Raw genomic sequence first — 17,966 nt, 5'->3', positions numbered from 1 at the left:
TAGTGTGTCATTACGGGGTATTGAGTCATTATGGGGTATTGAGTCATTATGGGGTATTGAGTCATTATGGGATAGTGTGTCATTACGGGGTATTGAGTCATTATGGGGTATTGAGTCATTATGGGGTATTGAGTCATTATGGGGTAGTGTGTCATTATGGGCTATTGAGTCATTATGGGGTATTGGGTCATTATGGGGTATTGAGTCATTATGGGGTATTGTGTCATTATGGGATAGTGAGTCATTACGGGGTATTGAGTCATTATGGGGTATTGATTCATTATGGGGTATTGAGTCATTATGGGGTATTGTGTCATTATGGGGTATTGAGTCATTATGGGGTATTGTGTCATTATGGGGCATTGAGTCATTATGGGGTATTGAGTCATTATGGGGTATTGAGTCATTATGGGGCATTGAGTCATTATGGGGTATTGAGTCATTATGGGGTATTTAGTCATTATGGGGTATTGTGTAGATTGATTGGGGGGAGGTGGGAGGGGAAACAAGTTAATCCATTTTATAATAAGTCTGTAACGTAACAAACAAAATAAAGTCATGGGGTCTGAATTCTTTCCGAATGCGCTGTGTGTAATATACATTCACTGTATAATCTCCTTCCTCCTTTATTCTGTCTCATCCTCACAACATCACCACCCTGCCTTCTGTTTCTCCCTTTCTTCCTCGTCTTTTCTTCCCTTCCTTCTTCCTCCCCTCCTCCCTCCTTTCTTCCTTCCCTTCTTCCTCCTCCCTCCTTTCTTCCCTCCTCCCTCCCTTCTTCCTCCCCTCCTTCCTCCTTCTTCCTCCCCTCCCCTCTTCCTCCCTCCTTCTTCCTCCCCTCCTCCCTCCTTCTTCCTCTCCTCCTCTCTCCTTTCTTCCCTCCCTTCTTCCTCCCCTCCTCCCTCCTTCTTCCTACCCTCCTTCTTCCTCCCCTCCTCTCTCCTTTCTTCCATCCCTTCTTCCTCCCCTCCTCCCTCCTTCTTCCTCCCTCCCTCCTTCCTCCCCTCCTCTCTCCCTTCTTCGTTCCCTCCTCCCCTCCTTCTTCCTCCCCTCCTCCCCCTTCTTCCTCCCTCCCTCCCTCCATCCCTCCTTCCTCCCCTCCCCTCCCCTCCTCTCTCCCTTCTTCCTCCCTCCCTTCTTCTCCCCTCCTCCTTCCTCCCCTCCTCCCCCTTCCTCCTCTTCTGAGTGTTGATTCCATCAGTGCGGTTGTTAAATGTGTGTTGTGTAAACATGTGAGTGACTGTGTCTCTCGTGGTTTAAACAGCAGAAAGCAGTCGTCTGATGTTAGGAAGTTTTCTGTGGTTTTCCTAATCCCTCTCTGACTCCTTCAAGATGAAGTCCCTCTTTTGGAAGCTTTATAAAGCTTGTAGAAACATCTAAAAAGCATGTAGAAACTTCTTCCACAGTCTTCTACTACTGTCCTCTTCTACTGTCTTCTTCCACAGTCTTCTACTGTCTTCTTCTACAGTCTTCTTCCACAGTCTTCTTCTACTGTCTTCTTCCACAGTCTTCTTCTACTGTCTTCTTCCACAGTCTTCTACTGTCTTCTTCTACTGTCTTCTTCCACAGTCTTCTACTGTCTTCTACTGTCTTCTTCTACTGTCTTCTTCTACTGTCTTCTTCCACAGTCTTCTATTGTCTTCTTCTACTGTCTTCTTCCACAGTCTTCTACTGTCTTCTTCTACTGTCTTCTACTGTCTTCTTCTACTGTCTTCTTCCACAGTATTCTACTGTCTTCTTCTACTGTCTTCTTCTACTGTCTTCTTCCACAGTCTTCTTCTACTGTCTCCTTCCACAGTCTTCTTCTACTGTCTTCTTCTACTGTCTTCTTCTACTGTCTTCTTCTACTGTCTTCTACTGACTTCTTCTACTGTCTTCTTCCACAGTCTTCTACTGTCTTCTTCTACTGTCTTCTTCTACTATCTTCTTCTGCAGTCTTCTACTGACTTCTTCTACTGTCTTCTTCTACTGTCTTCTTCCACAGTCTTCTACTGTCTTCTTCCACAGTCTTCTTCTACTGTCTTCTTCTACTGTCTTCTTCTACTGTCTTCTTCCACAGTCTTCTACTGTCTTCTTCCACTGTCTTCTTCTACTGTCTTCTTCCACAGTCTTCTTCCACAGTCTTCTACTGTCTTCTTCTACTGTCTTCTTCTACTGTCTTCTTCCACAGTCTTCTACTGTCTTCTTCTACTGTCTTCTTCCACAGTCTTCTACTGTCTTCTTCTACTGTCTTCTTCCACAGTCTTCTACTGTCTTCTTCTACTGTCTTCTTCTACTGTCCTCTTCCACAGTCTTCTACTGTCTTCTTCCACAGTCTTCTACTGTCTTCTTCCACAGTCTTCTACTGTATTCTTCCACAGTCTTCTACTGTCTTCTTCTACTGTCTTCTTCTACTGTCTTCTTCCACAGTCTTCTACTGTCTTCTTCCACAGTCTTCTACTGTCTTCTTCCACAGGCTTCTACTGTCTTCTTCCACAGGCTTCTGCTGTCTTCTTCCACAGTCTTCTACTGTCTTCTTCAACAGGCTTCTACTGTCTTCTTCTACTGTCTTCTTCCACAGTCTTCTACTGTCTTCTTCTACTGGCTTCTTCCACAGTCTTCTTCTACTGTCTTCTTCCACAGTCTTCTACTGTCTTCTTCTACTGTCTTCTTCTACTGTCTTCTTCCACAGTCTTCTACTGTCTTCTTCTACTGTCTTCTTCCACAGTCTTCTACTGTCTTCTTCTACTGTCTTCTTCTACTGTCTTCTTCCACAGTCTTCTACTGTCTTCTTCCACAGGCTTCTACTGTCTTCTTCCACTGTCTTCTTCCACAGTCTTCTACTGTCTTCTTCTACTGTCTTCTTCCACCGTATTCTTCCACAGTCTTCTTCTACAGTCTTCTTCCACTGTCTTCTTCTACAGTCTTCTTCCCCAGTCTTCTTCCATGGTCTTCTTCCACAGTATTCTTCCACTGTCTTCTTCTACAGTCTTCTTCCACTGTCTTCTTCTACAGTCTTCTTCCACTGTCTTCTTCTACAGTCTTCTTCCACTGTCTTCTTCTACTATCTTCTTCCACTGTCTTCTTCCACTATCTAATGTTTTGAAATGTATGTAAAAAGTATTTAGTCTGTAATGTCGTTTTCGTTATGTGTCGGACCCCCAGTAAGACTAGCTGTTTCCATTGGCGTCGGCTAATGGGGATCCTAATAAATCACATCTAAAAAATGTTTTATTCCAGTCTTCTTCTACAGTCTTCTTCTACAGTCTTCTACTGTCTTCTTCCACAGGCTTCTACTGTCTTCTTCCACTGTCTTCTTCCACAGTCTTCTACTGTCTTCTTCTACTGTCTTCTTCCACCGTATTCTTCCACAGTCTTCTTCTACAGTCTTCTTCCACTGTCTTCTTCTACAGTCTTCTTCCCCAGTCTTCTTCCATGGTCTTCTTCCACAGTATTCTTCCACTGTCTTCTTCTACAGTCTTCTTCCACTGTCTTCTTCTACAGTCTTCTTCCACTGTCTTCTTCTACAGTCTTCTTCCACTGTCTTCTTCTACTATCTTCTTCCACTGTCTTCTTCCACTGTCTAATGTTTTGAAATGTATGTAAAAAGTATTTAGTCTGTAATGTCGTTTTCGTTATGTGTCGGACCCCCAGTAAGACTAGCTGTTTCCATTGGCGTCGGCTAATGGGGATCCTAATAAATCACATCTAAAAAATGTTTTATTCCAGTCTTCTTCTACAGTCTTCTTCTACAGTCTTCTACTGTCTTCTTCCACAGGCTTCTACTGTCTTCTTCCACTGTCTTCTTCCACAGTCTTCTACTGTCTTCTTCTACTGTCTTCTTCCACCGTATTCTTCCACAGTCTTCTTCTACAGTCTTCTTCCACTGTCTTCTTCTACAGTCTTCTTCCCCAGTCTTCTTCCATGGTCTTCTTCCACAGTATTCTTCCACTGTCTTCTTCTACAGTCTTCTTCCACTGTCTTCTTCTACAGTCTTCTTCCACTGTCTTCTTCTACAGTCTTCTTCCACTGTCTTCTTCTACTATCTTCTTCCACTGTCTTCTTCCACTGTCTAATGTTTTGAAATGTATGTAAAAAGTATTTAGTCTGTAATGTCGTTTTCGTTATGTGTCGGACCCCCAGTAAGACTAGCTGTTTCCATTGGCGTCGGCTAATGGGGATCCTAATAAATCACATCTAAAAAATGTTTTATTCCAGTCTTCTTCTACAGTCTTCTTCTACAGTCTTATTCTGTAGTCTTCTTCTACTGTCTTATTCCACTGTCTTCTTCTACTGTCTTATTCTACTGTCTTCTTCTACAGTCTTCTTCCACTGTCTTCTTCTACTGTCTTCTTCTACTGTCTTCTTCTTCAGTTTTATTCTGTAGTCTTCTTCTACAGTCTTCTTCCAGTCTTCTTCTACTGTCTTATTCTACTGTCTTCTTCTACAGTCTTCTTCCACTGTCTTCTTCTACAGTATTCTTCTACAGTATTCTTCTACTGTCTTCTTCTACAGACTTCTTCTACTGTCTTCTTCTACTGTCCTTCATCTCAACTACATCTCCCTCTTTCCTTCCTTTTCTTACTCCTCCCCCTACCATCTCCTCCTCTCCTCACCTCCTTTCCTCCTCTCCTCTCCTCTCCTCTCCTCTCCTCTCCTCTCCTCTCCTCTCCTCTCCTCTCCTCTCCTCTCCTCTCGTCTCGTCTCGTCTCGTCTCGTCTCGTCTCCTCTCCTCTCCTCTCCTCTCCCCCTCTCCTTTCAACTCTTCTCAGTCTGTTTTAAAGCAGGGATTAGTTTTATCAGACAGACTCACATTAAGAGCTTGTGTGTGTGTGAGTGTGTGTGTGTGTGTGTGTGAGTGTGAGTGTGTGATTGTGTGGTGTTGGTAGGTCAAGGATCTTGTTAAGTGTGTGAACCTGAGGAATTCACGTCGGTTACGCTCTGTCGACTCCTCTCAATTCAATTCAAGGGGCTTTATTGGCATGGGAAACATGTGTTAACATTGCCAAAGCAAGTGAGGTAGATAATATACAAAAGTGTAATAAAAAATAAAAATTAACAGTAAACATTACATTCCAAAAGAATAAAGACATTATAAATAAATATCTATATACAGTGTTGTAATGATGTGCAAATAGTTAAAGTACAAAAGGGAAAATAAATAAACATAAATATGGGTTGTATTTACAACGGTGTTTGTTCTTCACTGGTTGCCCTTTTCTTGTGGCAACAGGTCACAAATCTTGCTGCTCTGATTAAACACTGTGGTATTTTACCCAGTAGATATGGGAGTTTATCAAGATTGGGTTTGTTTTCTAATTCTTTGTGGATCTGTGCAATCTGAGGGAAATATGTGTCTCTAATATGGTCATACATTAGGCAGGAGGTTAGGAAGTGCAGCTCAGTTTCCACCTCATTTTGTTGGCAGTGTGCACATAGCCTGTCTTCTCTTGAGAGCCATGTCTGCCTATGGTGGCCTTTCTCAATAGCAAGGCTATGCTCACTGAGTCTGTACATAGTCAAAGCTTTCCTTAAGTTTGGGTCAGTCACAGTGGTCAGTTATTCTGCCACTGTGTACTCTCTGTTTAGGGCCAAATAGCATTCTAGTTTGCTCTGGTTTTTGTTAATTCTGTTTCACGTTGTACACTCTCTAATTCTCTGCTTGATTAAACTATGAGGGTAATTGCAGATCTCTCTCTCTCTCTCTGTGTGTGTGTGTGTGTGTGTGTGTGTGTGTGTGTGTGTGTGTGTGTGTGTGTGTGTGTGTGTGTGTGTGTGTGTGTGTGTGTGTGTGTGTGTGTGTGTGTGTGTGTGTGTAATTACAATGTGTCAGGGAAAGTGTTCCACTCTGTAGCAGAGCAGGAATGATACGGAAAACTGAGAGGGAGACGTTCTCTAATTTAACATAGTAAAGAAAACGACAGGGACAGGGGCGACAGGGTAGCCTAGTGGTTAGAGCGTTGGACTAGTAACCGGAAGGTTGCGAGTTCAAACCCCCGAGCTGACAAGGTACAAACAAATCTGTCGTTCTGCCCCTGAACAGGCAGTTAACCCACTGTTCCCAGGCCGTCATTGAAAATAAGAATTTGTTCTTAACTGACTTGCCTGGTTAAATAAAGGTAAAATAAATAAAAAAAAATAAAAAATAAAAAATAAATAATATCATCCATAATACATGTTTTAAGAAAACTGACTGACTGAATGTCTCTCTGTGTGTCTGGTGTTGCTGATGAGGACGTTATGCCGTGTTGCTTTATGGGTCTGGACGTCTGGTGACCACATGACAAACAACACTTTATAGTCTGTGTTGCTTTACTGTGTGTGTGTGTGTGTGTGTGTGTGTGTGTGTGTGTGTGTGTGTGTGTGTGTGTGTGTGTGTGTGTGTGTGTGTGTGAGAGAGAGATGGGAATTTGTAAGAAAGTGAGTGAAGTTAGAAGAAGGAGGGAGAGTTTCACAAAGGGGGGGAGAGGGAATTTGAGAAGAGGAGGAAGAGTTTCATAAGGGGGAAGAGGGAATTTGAGAAGAGGAGGAAGAGTTTCATAAGGGGCGAAGAGGGAATTTCAGAAGAGGAGGAAGAGTTTCATAAGGGGGAAGAGGGAATTTGAGAAGAGGAAGAAGAGTTTCATAAGGGGGAAGAAGGAATTTGAGAAGAGGAGAAAGAGTTTCATAAGGGGCGAAGAGGGAATTTCAGAAGAGGAGGAAGAGTTTCATAAGGGGGAAAGAGGGAATTTCAGAAGAGGAAGAAGAGTTTCATAAGGGGGAAGAGGGAATTTCAGAAGAGGAAGAGTTTCATTAAGGGGGGAAGAGGGAATTTGAGAAGAGGAAGAAGAGTTTCATAAGGGGGAAGAGGGAATTTCAGAAGAGGAAGAGTTTCATAAAGGGGGGGAAGAGGGAATTTGAGAAAAGGAGGGAGATATTTCTAATGGCAGCTGGAGCCGTAGGATAGAGCTGTTAGTTCTACTGATGTCTGGGGTAGACAACCCTGTTCCTGTAGTGTTAGTTCTACTGATGTCTGGGGTAGACAACCCTGTTCCTGTAGTGTTAGTTCTACTGATGTCTGGGGTAGACAACCCTGTTCCTGTAGTGTTAGTTCTACTGATGTCTGGGGTAGACAACCCTGTTCCTGTAGTGTTAGTTCTACTGATGTCTGGGGTAGACAACCCTGTTCCTGTAGTGTTAGTTCTACTGATGTCTGGGGTAGACAACCCTGTTCCTCTAGGGTTAGTTCTACTGATGTCTGGGGTAGACAACCCTGTTCCTGTAGTGTTAGTTCTACTGATGTCTGGGGTAGACAACCCTGTTCCTGTAGTGTTAGTTCTACTGATGTCTGGGGTAGACAACCCTGTTCCTGTAGTGTTAGTTCTACTGATGTCTGGGGTAGACAACCCTGTTCCTGTAGTGTTAGTTCTACTGATGTCTGGGGTAGACAACCCTGTTCCTGTAGTGTTAGTTCTACTGATGTCTGGGGTAGACAACCCTGTTCCTGTAGTGTTAGTTCTACTGATGTCTGGGGTAGACAACCCTGTTCCTCTAGGGTTAGTTCTACTGATGTCTGGGGTAGACAACCCTGTTCCTGTAGTGTTAGTTCTACTGATGTCTGGGGTAGACAACCCTGTTCCTGTACTGTTAGTTCTACTGATGTCTGGGGTAGACAATCCTGTTCCTGTAGGGTTAGTTCTACTGATGTCTGGGGTAGACAACCCTGTTCCTGTAGGGTTAGTTCTACTGATGTCTGGGGTAGACAACCCTGTTCCTGTAGGGTTAGTTCTACTGATGTCTGGGGTAGACAACCCTGTTCCTGTAGTGTTAGTTCTACTGATGTCTGGGATAGATAGCCCTGTTCCTGAAATGTTAGTTCTACTGATGTCTGGGGTAGACAACCCTGTTCCTGTAGTGTTAGTTCTACTGATGTCTGGGGTAGACAACCCTGTTCCTGTAGTGTTAGTTCTACTGATGTCTGGGGTAGACAACCCTGTTCCTGTAGGGTTAGTTCTACTGATGTCTGGGGTAGACAACCCTGTTCCTGTAGTGTTAGTTCTACTGATGTCTGGGGTAGACAACCCTGTTCCTGTAGTGTTAGTTCTACTGATGTCTGGGGTAGACAACCCTGTTCCTGTAGTGTTAGTTCTACTGATGTCTGGGGTAGACAACCCTGTTCCTGTAGTGTTAGTTCTACTGATGTCTGGGGTAGACAACCCTGTTCCTGTAGGGTTAGTTCTACTGATGTCTGGGGTAGACAATCCTGTTCCTGTAGGGTTAGTTCTACTGATGTCTGGGGTAGACAACCCTGTTCCTGTGGTGTTAGTTCTACTGATGTCTGGGGTAGATTTTGTTGTCAGCACATTCAACTATGTAAAGAAAAACGTTTTTAATAAGAATATTTAACTCATTCAGATCTAGGATGTGTTATTTTAGTGTTCCCTTTATTTATTTGAGCAGTGTATATTTGTTTTATATTATTATATATTGTTTTCTATTAATATATTGTTTTCTATTAATACAGTGGGGCAAAAAAAGTATTTAGTCAGCCACCAATTGTGCAAGTTCTCCCACTTAAAAAGATAAGAGAGGCCTGTAATTTTCATCATAGGTGCACTTCAACTATGACAGACAAAATGAGAAAGGAAATCTAGAAAATCGCATTGTAGGATTTTTAATGAATTTATTTGTCAAATTATGGTGGAAAATAAGTATTTGGTCACCTACAAACAAGCAAGATGTCTGGCTCTCACAGACCTGTAACTTATTGTTTAAGAGGCTCCTCTGTCCTCCACTCGTTACCTGTATTAATGGCACCTGTTTGAACTTGTTATCAGTATAAAAGACACCTGTCCACAACAGCTGACAAACAGTCACACTCCAAACTCCACTATGACCAAGACCAAAGAGCTGTCAAAGGACACCAGAAACAAAATTGTAGACCTGCACCAGGCTGGGAAGACTGAATCTGCAATAGGTAAGCAGCGTGGTTTGAAGTTGAGTTTGGAGTGTGACTGTTTGAGGTTGTGGACAGGTGTCCTTTATACTGATAACAAGTTCAAACAGGTGCCATTAATACAGGTAACGAGTGGAGGACAGAGGAGCCTCTTAAACAAGAAGTTACAGGTCTGTGAGAGCCAGAAATCTTGCATGTTTGTAGGTGACCAAATACTTATTTTCCACCATAATGTGCAAATAAATTCATAAATATCCTACAATGTGATTTTCTGGATTTATTTTCTCATTTTGTCTGTCATAGTTGAAGTGTACCTATGATGAAAATTACAGGCCTCTCATATTTTTAAGTGGGAGAACTTGCACAATTGGTGGCTGACTAAATACTTTTTTTGCCCCACTGTACATGTTGTTCTATTTTATATTATATTATTATATCATATATATTTGTATTATATTATTATATATTGTGTTCTATTAATATATGTTGTTATATATTATATCATCCTATTTTAATTCTAAGTCACCTCCCTCTCTCCTCTAGAAGTGGTAATGAACACTAAACTAGAGACGTCAGATCTACGATGGACCGTTTACCCACACACAGACTCTGAGGTATACACACACACACACACACACACACACATACTAACACACACACACACACACACACACACACACACACACACACTAATGCACCGTGTTGCTGGAACCAATTCCAAAACACATGTCATCTTGATGTTCTGGTGCTGTTCGGCAGTTTAAAGTCTTGATGTTCTGGTGCTGTTCAGGCAGTTTAAAGTCTTGATGTTCTGGTGCTGTTAACACAGTTTAAAGTCTTGATGTTCTGGTGCTGTTCGGCAGTTTAAAGTCTTGATGTTCTGGTGCTGTTCGGCAGTTTAAAGTCTTGATGTTCTGGTGCTGTTCAGGCAGTTTAAAGTCTTGATGTTCTGGTGCTGTTCGGGCAGTTTAAAGTCTTGATGTTCTGGTGCTGTTCAGGCAGTTTAAAGTCTTGATGTTCTGGTGCTGTTCGGCAGTTTAAAGTCTTGATGTTCTGGTGCTGTTAACACAGTTTAAAGTCTTGATGTTCTGGTGCTGTTAACACAGTTTAAAGTCTTGATGTTCTGGTGCTGTTAACACAGTTTAAAGTCTTGATGTTCTGGTGCTGTTAACACAGTTTAAAGTCTTGATGTTCTGGTGCTGTTAACACAGTTTAAAGTCTTGATGTTCTGGTGCTGTTAACACAGTTTAAAGTCTTGATGTTCTGGTGCTGTTCAGGCAGTTTAAAGTCTTGATGTTCTGGTGCTGTTCGGGCAGTTTAAAGTCTTGATGTTCTGGTGCTGTTCAGGCAGTTTAAAGTCTTGATGTTCTGGTGCTGTTCAGCAGTTTAAAGTCTTGATGTTCTGGTGCTGTTCGGCAGTTTAAAGTCTGGATGTTCTGGTGCTGTTCGGCAGTTTAAAGTCTTGATGTTCTGGTGCTGTTCAGGCAGTTTAAAGTCTTGATGTTCTGGTGCTGTTCTGACAGTTTAAAGTCTTGATGTTCTGGTGCTGTTCGAACAGTTTAAAGTCTGGATGTTCTGGTGCTGTTCAGGCAGTTTAAAGTCTTGATGTTCTCGTGCTGTTCAGGCAGTTTAAAGTCTTGATGTTCTGGTGCTGTTCAGGCAGTTTAAAGTCTTGATGTTCTGGTGCTGTTCAGCAGTTTAAAGTCTTGATGTTCTGGTGCTGTTCTGACAGTTTAAAGTCTTGATGTTCTGGTGCTGTTCGGCAGTTTAAAGTCTGGATGTTCTGGTGCTGTTCGGGCAGTTTAAAGTCTTGATGTTCTGGTGCTGTTCAGGCAGTTTAAAGTCTTGATGTTCTGGTGCTGTTCAGCAGTTTAAAGTCTGGATGTTCTGGTGCTGTTCAGGCAGTTTAAAGTCTTGATGTTCTGGTGCTGTTCAGCAGTTTAAAGTCTTGATGTTCTGGTGCTGTTCAGGCAGTTTAAAGTCTTGATGTTCTGGTGCTGTTCAGGCAGTTTAAAGTCTTGATGTTCTTGTGCTGTTCAGGCAGTTTAAAGTCTTGATGTTCTGGTGCTGTTCAGCAGTTTAAAGTCTGGATGTTCTGGTGCTGTTCAGGCAGTTTAAAGTCTTGATGTTCTGGTGCTGTTCGGGCAGTTTAAAGTCTTGATGTTCTGGTGCTGTTCTGACAGTTTAAAGTCTTGATGTTCTGGTGCTGTTCGAACAGTTTAAAGTCTTGATGTTCTCGTGCTGTTCAGCCAGTTTAAAGTCTTGATGTTCTGGTGCTGTTCGAACAGTTTAAAGTCTTGATGTTCTGGTGCTGTTCTGACAGTTTAAAGTCTTGATGTTCTGGTGCTGTTCTGACAGTTTAAAGTCTTGATGTTCTGGTGCTGTTCGGCAGTTTAAAGTCTTGATGTTCTGGTGCTGTTAAGACAGTTTAAAGTCTTGATGTTCTGGTGCTGTTCTGACAGTTTAAAGTCTTGATGTTCTGGTGCTGTTCGAACAGTTTAAAGTCTTGATGTTCTCGTGCTGTTCAGGCAGTTTAAAGTCTTGATGTTCTGGTGCTGTTCGAACAGTTTAAAGTCTTGATGTTCTGGTGCTGTTCAGCAGTTTAAAGTCTTGATGTTCTGGTGCTGTTCGGGCAGTTTAAAGTCTTGATGTTCTGGTGCTGTTCTGACAGTTTAAAGTCTTGATGTTCTGGTGCTGTTCAGGCAGTTTAAAGTCTTGATGTTCTGGTGCTGTTCAGCAGTTTAAAGTCTTGATGTTCTCGTGCTGTTCAGGCAGTTTAAAGTCTTGATGTTCTGGTGCTGTTCTGACAGTTTAAAGTCTTGATGTTCTGGTGCTGTTCAGGCAGTTTAAAGTCTTGATGTTCTGGTGCTGTTCAGCAGTTTAAAGTCTTGATGTTCTCGTGCTGTTCAGGCAGTTTAAAGTCTTGATGTTCTGGTGCTGTTCAGGCAGTTTAAAGTCTTGATGTTCTGGTGCTGTTCTGACAGTTTAAAGTCTTGATGTTCTGGTGCTGTTCAGGCAGTTTAAAGTCTTGATGTTCTGGTGCTGTTCGGGCAGTTTAAAGTCTTGATGTTCTGGTGCTGTTCAGCAGTTTAAAGTCTTGATGTTCTGGTGCTGTTCAGGCAGATTAAAGTCTTGATGTTCTGGTGCTGTTCAGGCAGATTAAAGTCTTGATGTTCTGGTGCTGTTCAGCAGTTTAAAGTCTTGATGTTCTGGTGCTGTTCTGACAGTTTAAAGTCTTGATGTTCTGGTGCTGTTCTGACAGTTTAAAGTCTTGATGTTCTGGTGCTGTTCAGGCAGTTTAAAGTCTTGATGTTCTGGTGCTGTTCAGGCAGTTTAAAGTCTTGATGGGACCTATTGTAGAGGAATGTAACTGTTTTCTGGGTGATTTTAGTTCTGCTTCCCATGACTGGGTTTTTATTTATTTTAAAATGTATATTTATGTTGTATATACATGGCACTCAAAAACACTCTATGATGTCATAACCATCTAACCTGTATTATATGATGTCATAACCCTCTAACCTGTATTATATGATGTAATAACACTCTAACCTGTATTATATGATGTAATAACACTCTAACCTGTATTATATGAGACCATAACCATCTAACCTGTATTATATGATGTAATAACACTCTAACCTGTATTATATGATGTAACAACACTCTAACCTGTATTATATGATGTCATAACACTCTAACCTGTATTATATGATGTAATAACACTCTAACCTGTATTATATGATGTAATAACACTCTAACCTGTATTATATGATGTAATAACACTCTAACCTGTATTATATGAGACCATAACCATCTAACCTGTATTATATGATGTAATAACACTCTAACCTGTATTATATGATGTAACAACACTCTAACCTGTATTATATGATGTCATAACCCTCTAACCTGTATTATATGATGTAATAACACTCTAACCTGTATTATATGATGTCATAACCATCTAACCTGTATTATATGATGTAATAACACTCTAACCTGTATTATATGATATCATAACACTCTAACCTGTATTATATGATGTAATAACACTCTAACCTGTATTATATGAGACCATAACCATCTAACCTGTATTATATGATGTAACAACACTCTAACCTGTATTATATGATGTAATAACACTCTAACCTGTATTATGATGTAATAACACTCTAACCTGTATTATGATGTAATAACACTCTAACCTGTATTATGATGTAATAACACTCTAACCTGTATTATGATGTAATAACACTCTAACCTGTATTATGATGTAATAACACTCTAACCTGTATTATATGATGTCATAACACTCTAACCTGTATTATATGATGTAATAACACTCTAACCTGTATTATATGATGTAATAACACTCTAACCTGTATTGTATGATGTCATAACCCTCTAACCTGTATTATATGATGTCATAACACTCTAACCTGTATTATATGATGTAATAACACTCTAACCTGTATTATGATGTAATAACACTCTAACCTGTATTATGATGTAATAACACTCTAACCTGTATTATGATGTAATAACACTCTAACCTGTATTATGATGTAATAACACTCTAACCTGTATTATGATGTAATAACACTCTAACCTGTATTATATGATGTCATAACACTCTAACCTGTATTATATGATGTCATAACACTCTAACCTGTATTATATGATGTAATAACACTCTAACCTGTATTATATGATGTAATAACACTCTAACCTGTATTGTATGATGTCATAACCCTCTAACCTGTATTATATGATGTCATAACACTCTAACCTGTATTATATGATGTAATAACACTCTAACCTGTATTATGATGTAATAACACTCTAACCTGTATTATGATGTAATAACACTCTAACCTGTATTATGATGTAATAACACTCTAACCTGTATTATGATGTAATAACACTCTAACCTGTATTATGATGTAATAACACTCTAACCTGTATTATATGATGTCATAACACTCTAACCTGTATTATATGATGTCATAACACTCTAACCTGTATTATATGATGTCATAACACTCTAACCTGTATTATATGATGTAATAACACTCTAACCTGTATTATATGATGTAATAACACTCTAACCTGTATTATATGATGTCATAACCCTCTAACCTGTATTGTATGATGTCTCAGTGGGAGGAGATGAGTGGTCTGGATGATGAAGGGACCAGCGTGAGAACCTATCAGCTGTGTCCTGGAGACAGCAGCACCTCTCATTGGCTTAGGAGCCGGCTGATCCCCCGAAGGACTGCCTCCGTGCTCTACGTAGAGATACGGTACGGACACACTGATTGGTTGATTAGTTTATGAATATGTTCAGTGATTGGTTGATTCATTGTTTGTGGTCGCTGGGTTACTCTCTAGGTTTCTTCCTTGTAGAGAGTTTTTGCTGTGCTTCTGCCTCTGCATTGCCTGCTCTTTGGGGTTTTAGCCTGTGTTTCTGTAACACATGAAGATGTAAAAAATGGCTTCATAAATACATTTGATTGACTTGTTGATTGATTGATTATTGTATCGATGTATATATTGATTGACAGGTTTACGATGATGGAGTGTTCGTCTCTTCCCTTCAACTCCCACCGGTCCTGTAAGGAGACGTTCAACCTGCACTACTATCAGACAGACACGGACGAAGCTACCAACACACACCCTGCCTGGATGGAAAACCCCTATACTAAGGTACGGTTCCCATGGATACATAGAACTATCAGACAGACACACACCCTGCCTGGATGGAAAACCCCTATACTAAGGTACGGTTCCCATGGATACATAGAACGTTGTGATTGGAGTGTCTGAAGTGCAGTACAGCACTCCTTTGAAATGAAGTCATTTTTAGACAAATATGGAAATGTGTCATTTTGTCACTTTCGTGGCTATGTGGTGAAGCCATATGCAACTCCTGAAGAAACGGACTTGAAGCTAGCTAGTGTATTAAGAGTTAGAGAACCTACCAACTGACTTGAAGCTAGCTAGTGTATTAAGAGTTAGAGAACCTACCAACTTACTTGAAGCTAGCTAGTGTATTAAGAGTCAGAGAACCTACCAACTGACTTGAAGCTAGCTAGTGTATTAAGAGTCAGAGAACCTAACAACTGACTTGAAGCTAGCTAGTGTATTAAGAGTTAGAGAACCTACCAACTGACTTGAAGCTAGCTAGTGTATTAAGAGTTAAAGAACCTACCAACTGACTTGAAGCTAGCTAGTGTATTAAGAGTCAGAGAACCTAACAACTGACTTGAAGCTAGCTAGTGTATTAAGAGTCAGAGAACCTACCAACTGACTTGAAGCTAGCTAGTGTATTAAGAGTTAGAGAACCTACCAACTGACTTGAAGCTAGCTAGTGTATTAAGAGTCAGAGAACCTACCAACTGACTTGAAGCTAGCTAGTGTAGTAAGAGTCAGAGAACCTACCAACAGGGTTGGAGTGTGTTCCCATTGACAACCAACCAACCAAACAAACAAACAATCCTTCCTTGTTAGTTTGTTTATGGACCATTACAGGAAGACCCCTCCAGACGACCTTGGTTTACCATCCTGTCTAACCCTCCGACCCCTCCAGATGACCTTCTTGGTTTACCATCCTGTCTAACCCTCTGACCCCTCCAGATGACCTTATTGGTTTACCATCCTGTCTAACCCTCTGATTCCCAGGTGGACACAGTAGCAGCTGACTTCCTGCTTCGTAGGGGCGGAGAGAGGAAGTCCAACGTGAAGACTCTCAGGATTAGTCGGTTGACTAAAAGGGGCGTGTACCTAGCCTTCCAGGCACAGGGAGTCTGCATGGCCTTATTGGCTGTCAGGGTACGAGATCTTTAACAAGTCCCTTACCTTTACCTCAAACTAGTGTTTGTTGTGTCTTTCAACAGTCCACAGTTTTCTGAAGTTTTACAAAATCCTAGGCGAATGTGCGTATTCTGAGGTCAATCAATCGATACATTTCTTTACTTTCTAGTTTCTTTCTAACCTGTATTTTGTCCCCAAGGTGTATTTTAAGAAGTGCCCCACCCTGACGCGTTCCTTCTCCCGATTCCCTGAGACTGTTCCACATACCTTGGTGGAGGGGGCTCAAGGAGAGTGTGTAGACAACGCCGTGACCCCCCCGGGCGAGCTGGCACGCCCTCCCAGCATGCTGTGCGGTGAGGACGGACAGTGGGTCGGTCAGCCGGCCACTGCCTGCGCCTGTCGGCCAGGGTATGAAGCTACAGACACAGACCTCCGATGCAAAGGTGAGAGAGAGAGCAACAGAGATAATATGTCAGAGAGAGTAACAGAGATAATATGTCAGAGAGAGTAACATAGATAATATGTCAGAGAGAGTAGCAGAGATAATATGTCAGAGAGAGTAACAGAGATAATATGTCAGAGAGAGTAACAGAGATAATATGTCAGAGAGTAACAGAGATAAATGTCAGAGAGTGTAACAGAGATAATATGTCAGAGAGAGTAACAGAGATAATATAATATGCCAGAGAGAGTAACAGAGATAATATGTCAGAGAGAGTAACAGAGATAATATGCCAGAGAGAGTAACAGAGATAATATGCCAGAGAGAGTAACAGAGATAATATGCCAGAGAGAGTAACATAGATAATATGTCAGAGAGAGTAACAGAGACAATATGCCAGAGAGAGGAACAGAGATAATATGCCAGAGAGAGTAACAGAGATAATATGTCAGAGAGAGTAACAGAGATAATATGTCAGAGAGAGTAACAGAGATAATATGTCAGAGAGAGTAACAGAGATAAACAGAAGAGCGATGGTAACAGACTAGAGGGAGATGGTAACAGACTAGATGGAGAAACAGAAGAGAGATGGTAACAGACTAGAGGGAGATGGTAACAGACTAGATGGAGAAACAGAAGAGAGATGGTAACAGACTAGAGGGAGATGGTAACAGACTAGATGGAGAAACAGAAGAGAGATGGTAACAGACTAGAGGGAGATGGTAACAGACTAGAGGGAGATGGTAACAGACTAGATGGAGAAACAGAAGAGAGATGGTAACAGACTAGAGGGAGATGGTAACAGACTAGATGGAGAAACAGAAGAGAGATGGTAACAGACTAGAGGGAGATGGTAACAGACTAGATGGAGAAACAGAAGAGAGATGGTAACAGACTAGATGGAGATGGTAACAGACTAGATGGAGAAACAGAAGAGAGATGGTAACAGACTAGAGGGAGATGGTAACAGACTAGATGGAGAAACAGAAGAGAGATGGTAACAGACTAGAGGGAGATGGTAACAATATGGAAAGTTGTGGAAGGGATGGAGAGTTGTGGGAAGAAGGAAGGAGAGAAAAGTCTTGGTGAGTGATAGAGGTTAGAGGTCAACCTGCTGCTCTAAAGCCTTGTGTGTGTGTGAGAGAGAGGCACTGTGTGTGTGTGTGTGTGTGTGTGTGTGTGTGTGTGTGTGTGTGTGTGTGTGTGTGTGTGTGTGTGTGTGTGTGTGTGAGAGTGAGGCACTGTGTGTGTGTGTGTGTGTGTGTGTGAGAGTGAGGCACTGTGTGTGTGTGTGTGTGTGTGTGTGTGTGTGTGTGTGTGTGTGTGTGTGTGTGTGTGTGTGTGTGTGTGTGTGTGTGTGAGAGAGAGAGGCACTGTGTGTGTGTGTGTGTGTGTGTGTGTGTGTGTGTGTGTGTGTGTGTGTGTGTCTGTGTGCGTGTGTGTGTGTGTGTGTGAGAGAGAGAGGCATTGTGTCTGTGTGTTAGCCAGTTCAGTGTATGGAAAAGGAGAGGTGTGTCAGTCTGGGAATAAAACCACATCAAAGGAACAGAGGGATAGAGAGAACAAGAGAATGAAAGAGAAATGTTGGAGAGATGAGCCAGGGTGTCGTCTCTCTCCCGGGTCAAATTACCCACGCTGCACCTCACCACACCCTGCTCCACCTGCAAAGCTGAGGCTCATCTGTATTCTATAGCTGGGAGTGATAGGATACGCTACTGTATCACACACACACACACACACACAGCGGAGACACACGCACGCACACACACACACACACACACACACACACACACA

General features: G+C 41.7%; 1 protein-coding gene across 10 annotated transcripts in view; it reads left to right on the top strand.

Moving 5' to 3' along the window:
• Positions 1 to 17,966, top strand: part of LOC110518852 (ephrin type-B receptor 4b) — a 62,002-nt gene that overhangs the window by 7,410 nt on the left and 36,626 nt on the right. For 9 of the 10 annotated variants that reach the window (XM_090183277.1, XM_090183273.1, XM_090183276.1 and 6 more), the window contains exons 2-6: positions 9,458 to 9,528; positions 14,078 to 14,220; positions 14,482 to 14,623; positions 15,599 to 15,748; positions 15,930 to 16,173. In XM_090183277.1, coding sequence (XP_090039403.1) covers positions 9,458 to 9,528; positions 14,078 to 14,220; positions 14,482 to 14,623; positions 15,599 to 15,748; positions 15,930 to 16,173 — 750 coding nt within the window. Of the gene's footprint in view, positions 1 to 9,457; positions 9,529 to 14,077; positions 14,221 to 14,481; positions 14,698 to 15,598; positions 15,749 to 15,929; positions 16,174 to 17,966 lie in introns of those variants that run through there. The other variant, XM_090183279.1, reaches the window with a different exon arrangement.

The sequence above is a fragment of the Oncorhynchus mykiss genome, chromosome 9 (genome assembly GCF_057628025.1).
Source record: "Oncorhynchus mykiss isolate SJ-2025 chromosome 9, ASM5762802v1, whole genome shotgun sequence".
NCBI classification, from domain to species: Eukaryota; Metazoa; Chordata; class Actinopteri; order Salmoniformes; family Salmonidae; genus Oncorhynchus; species Oncorhynchus mykiss.
Note: the sequence above shows the minus strand (reverse complement) of the source record. Positions and strands in the feature narration are given on the sequence as shown.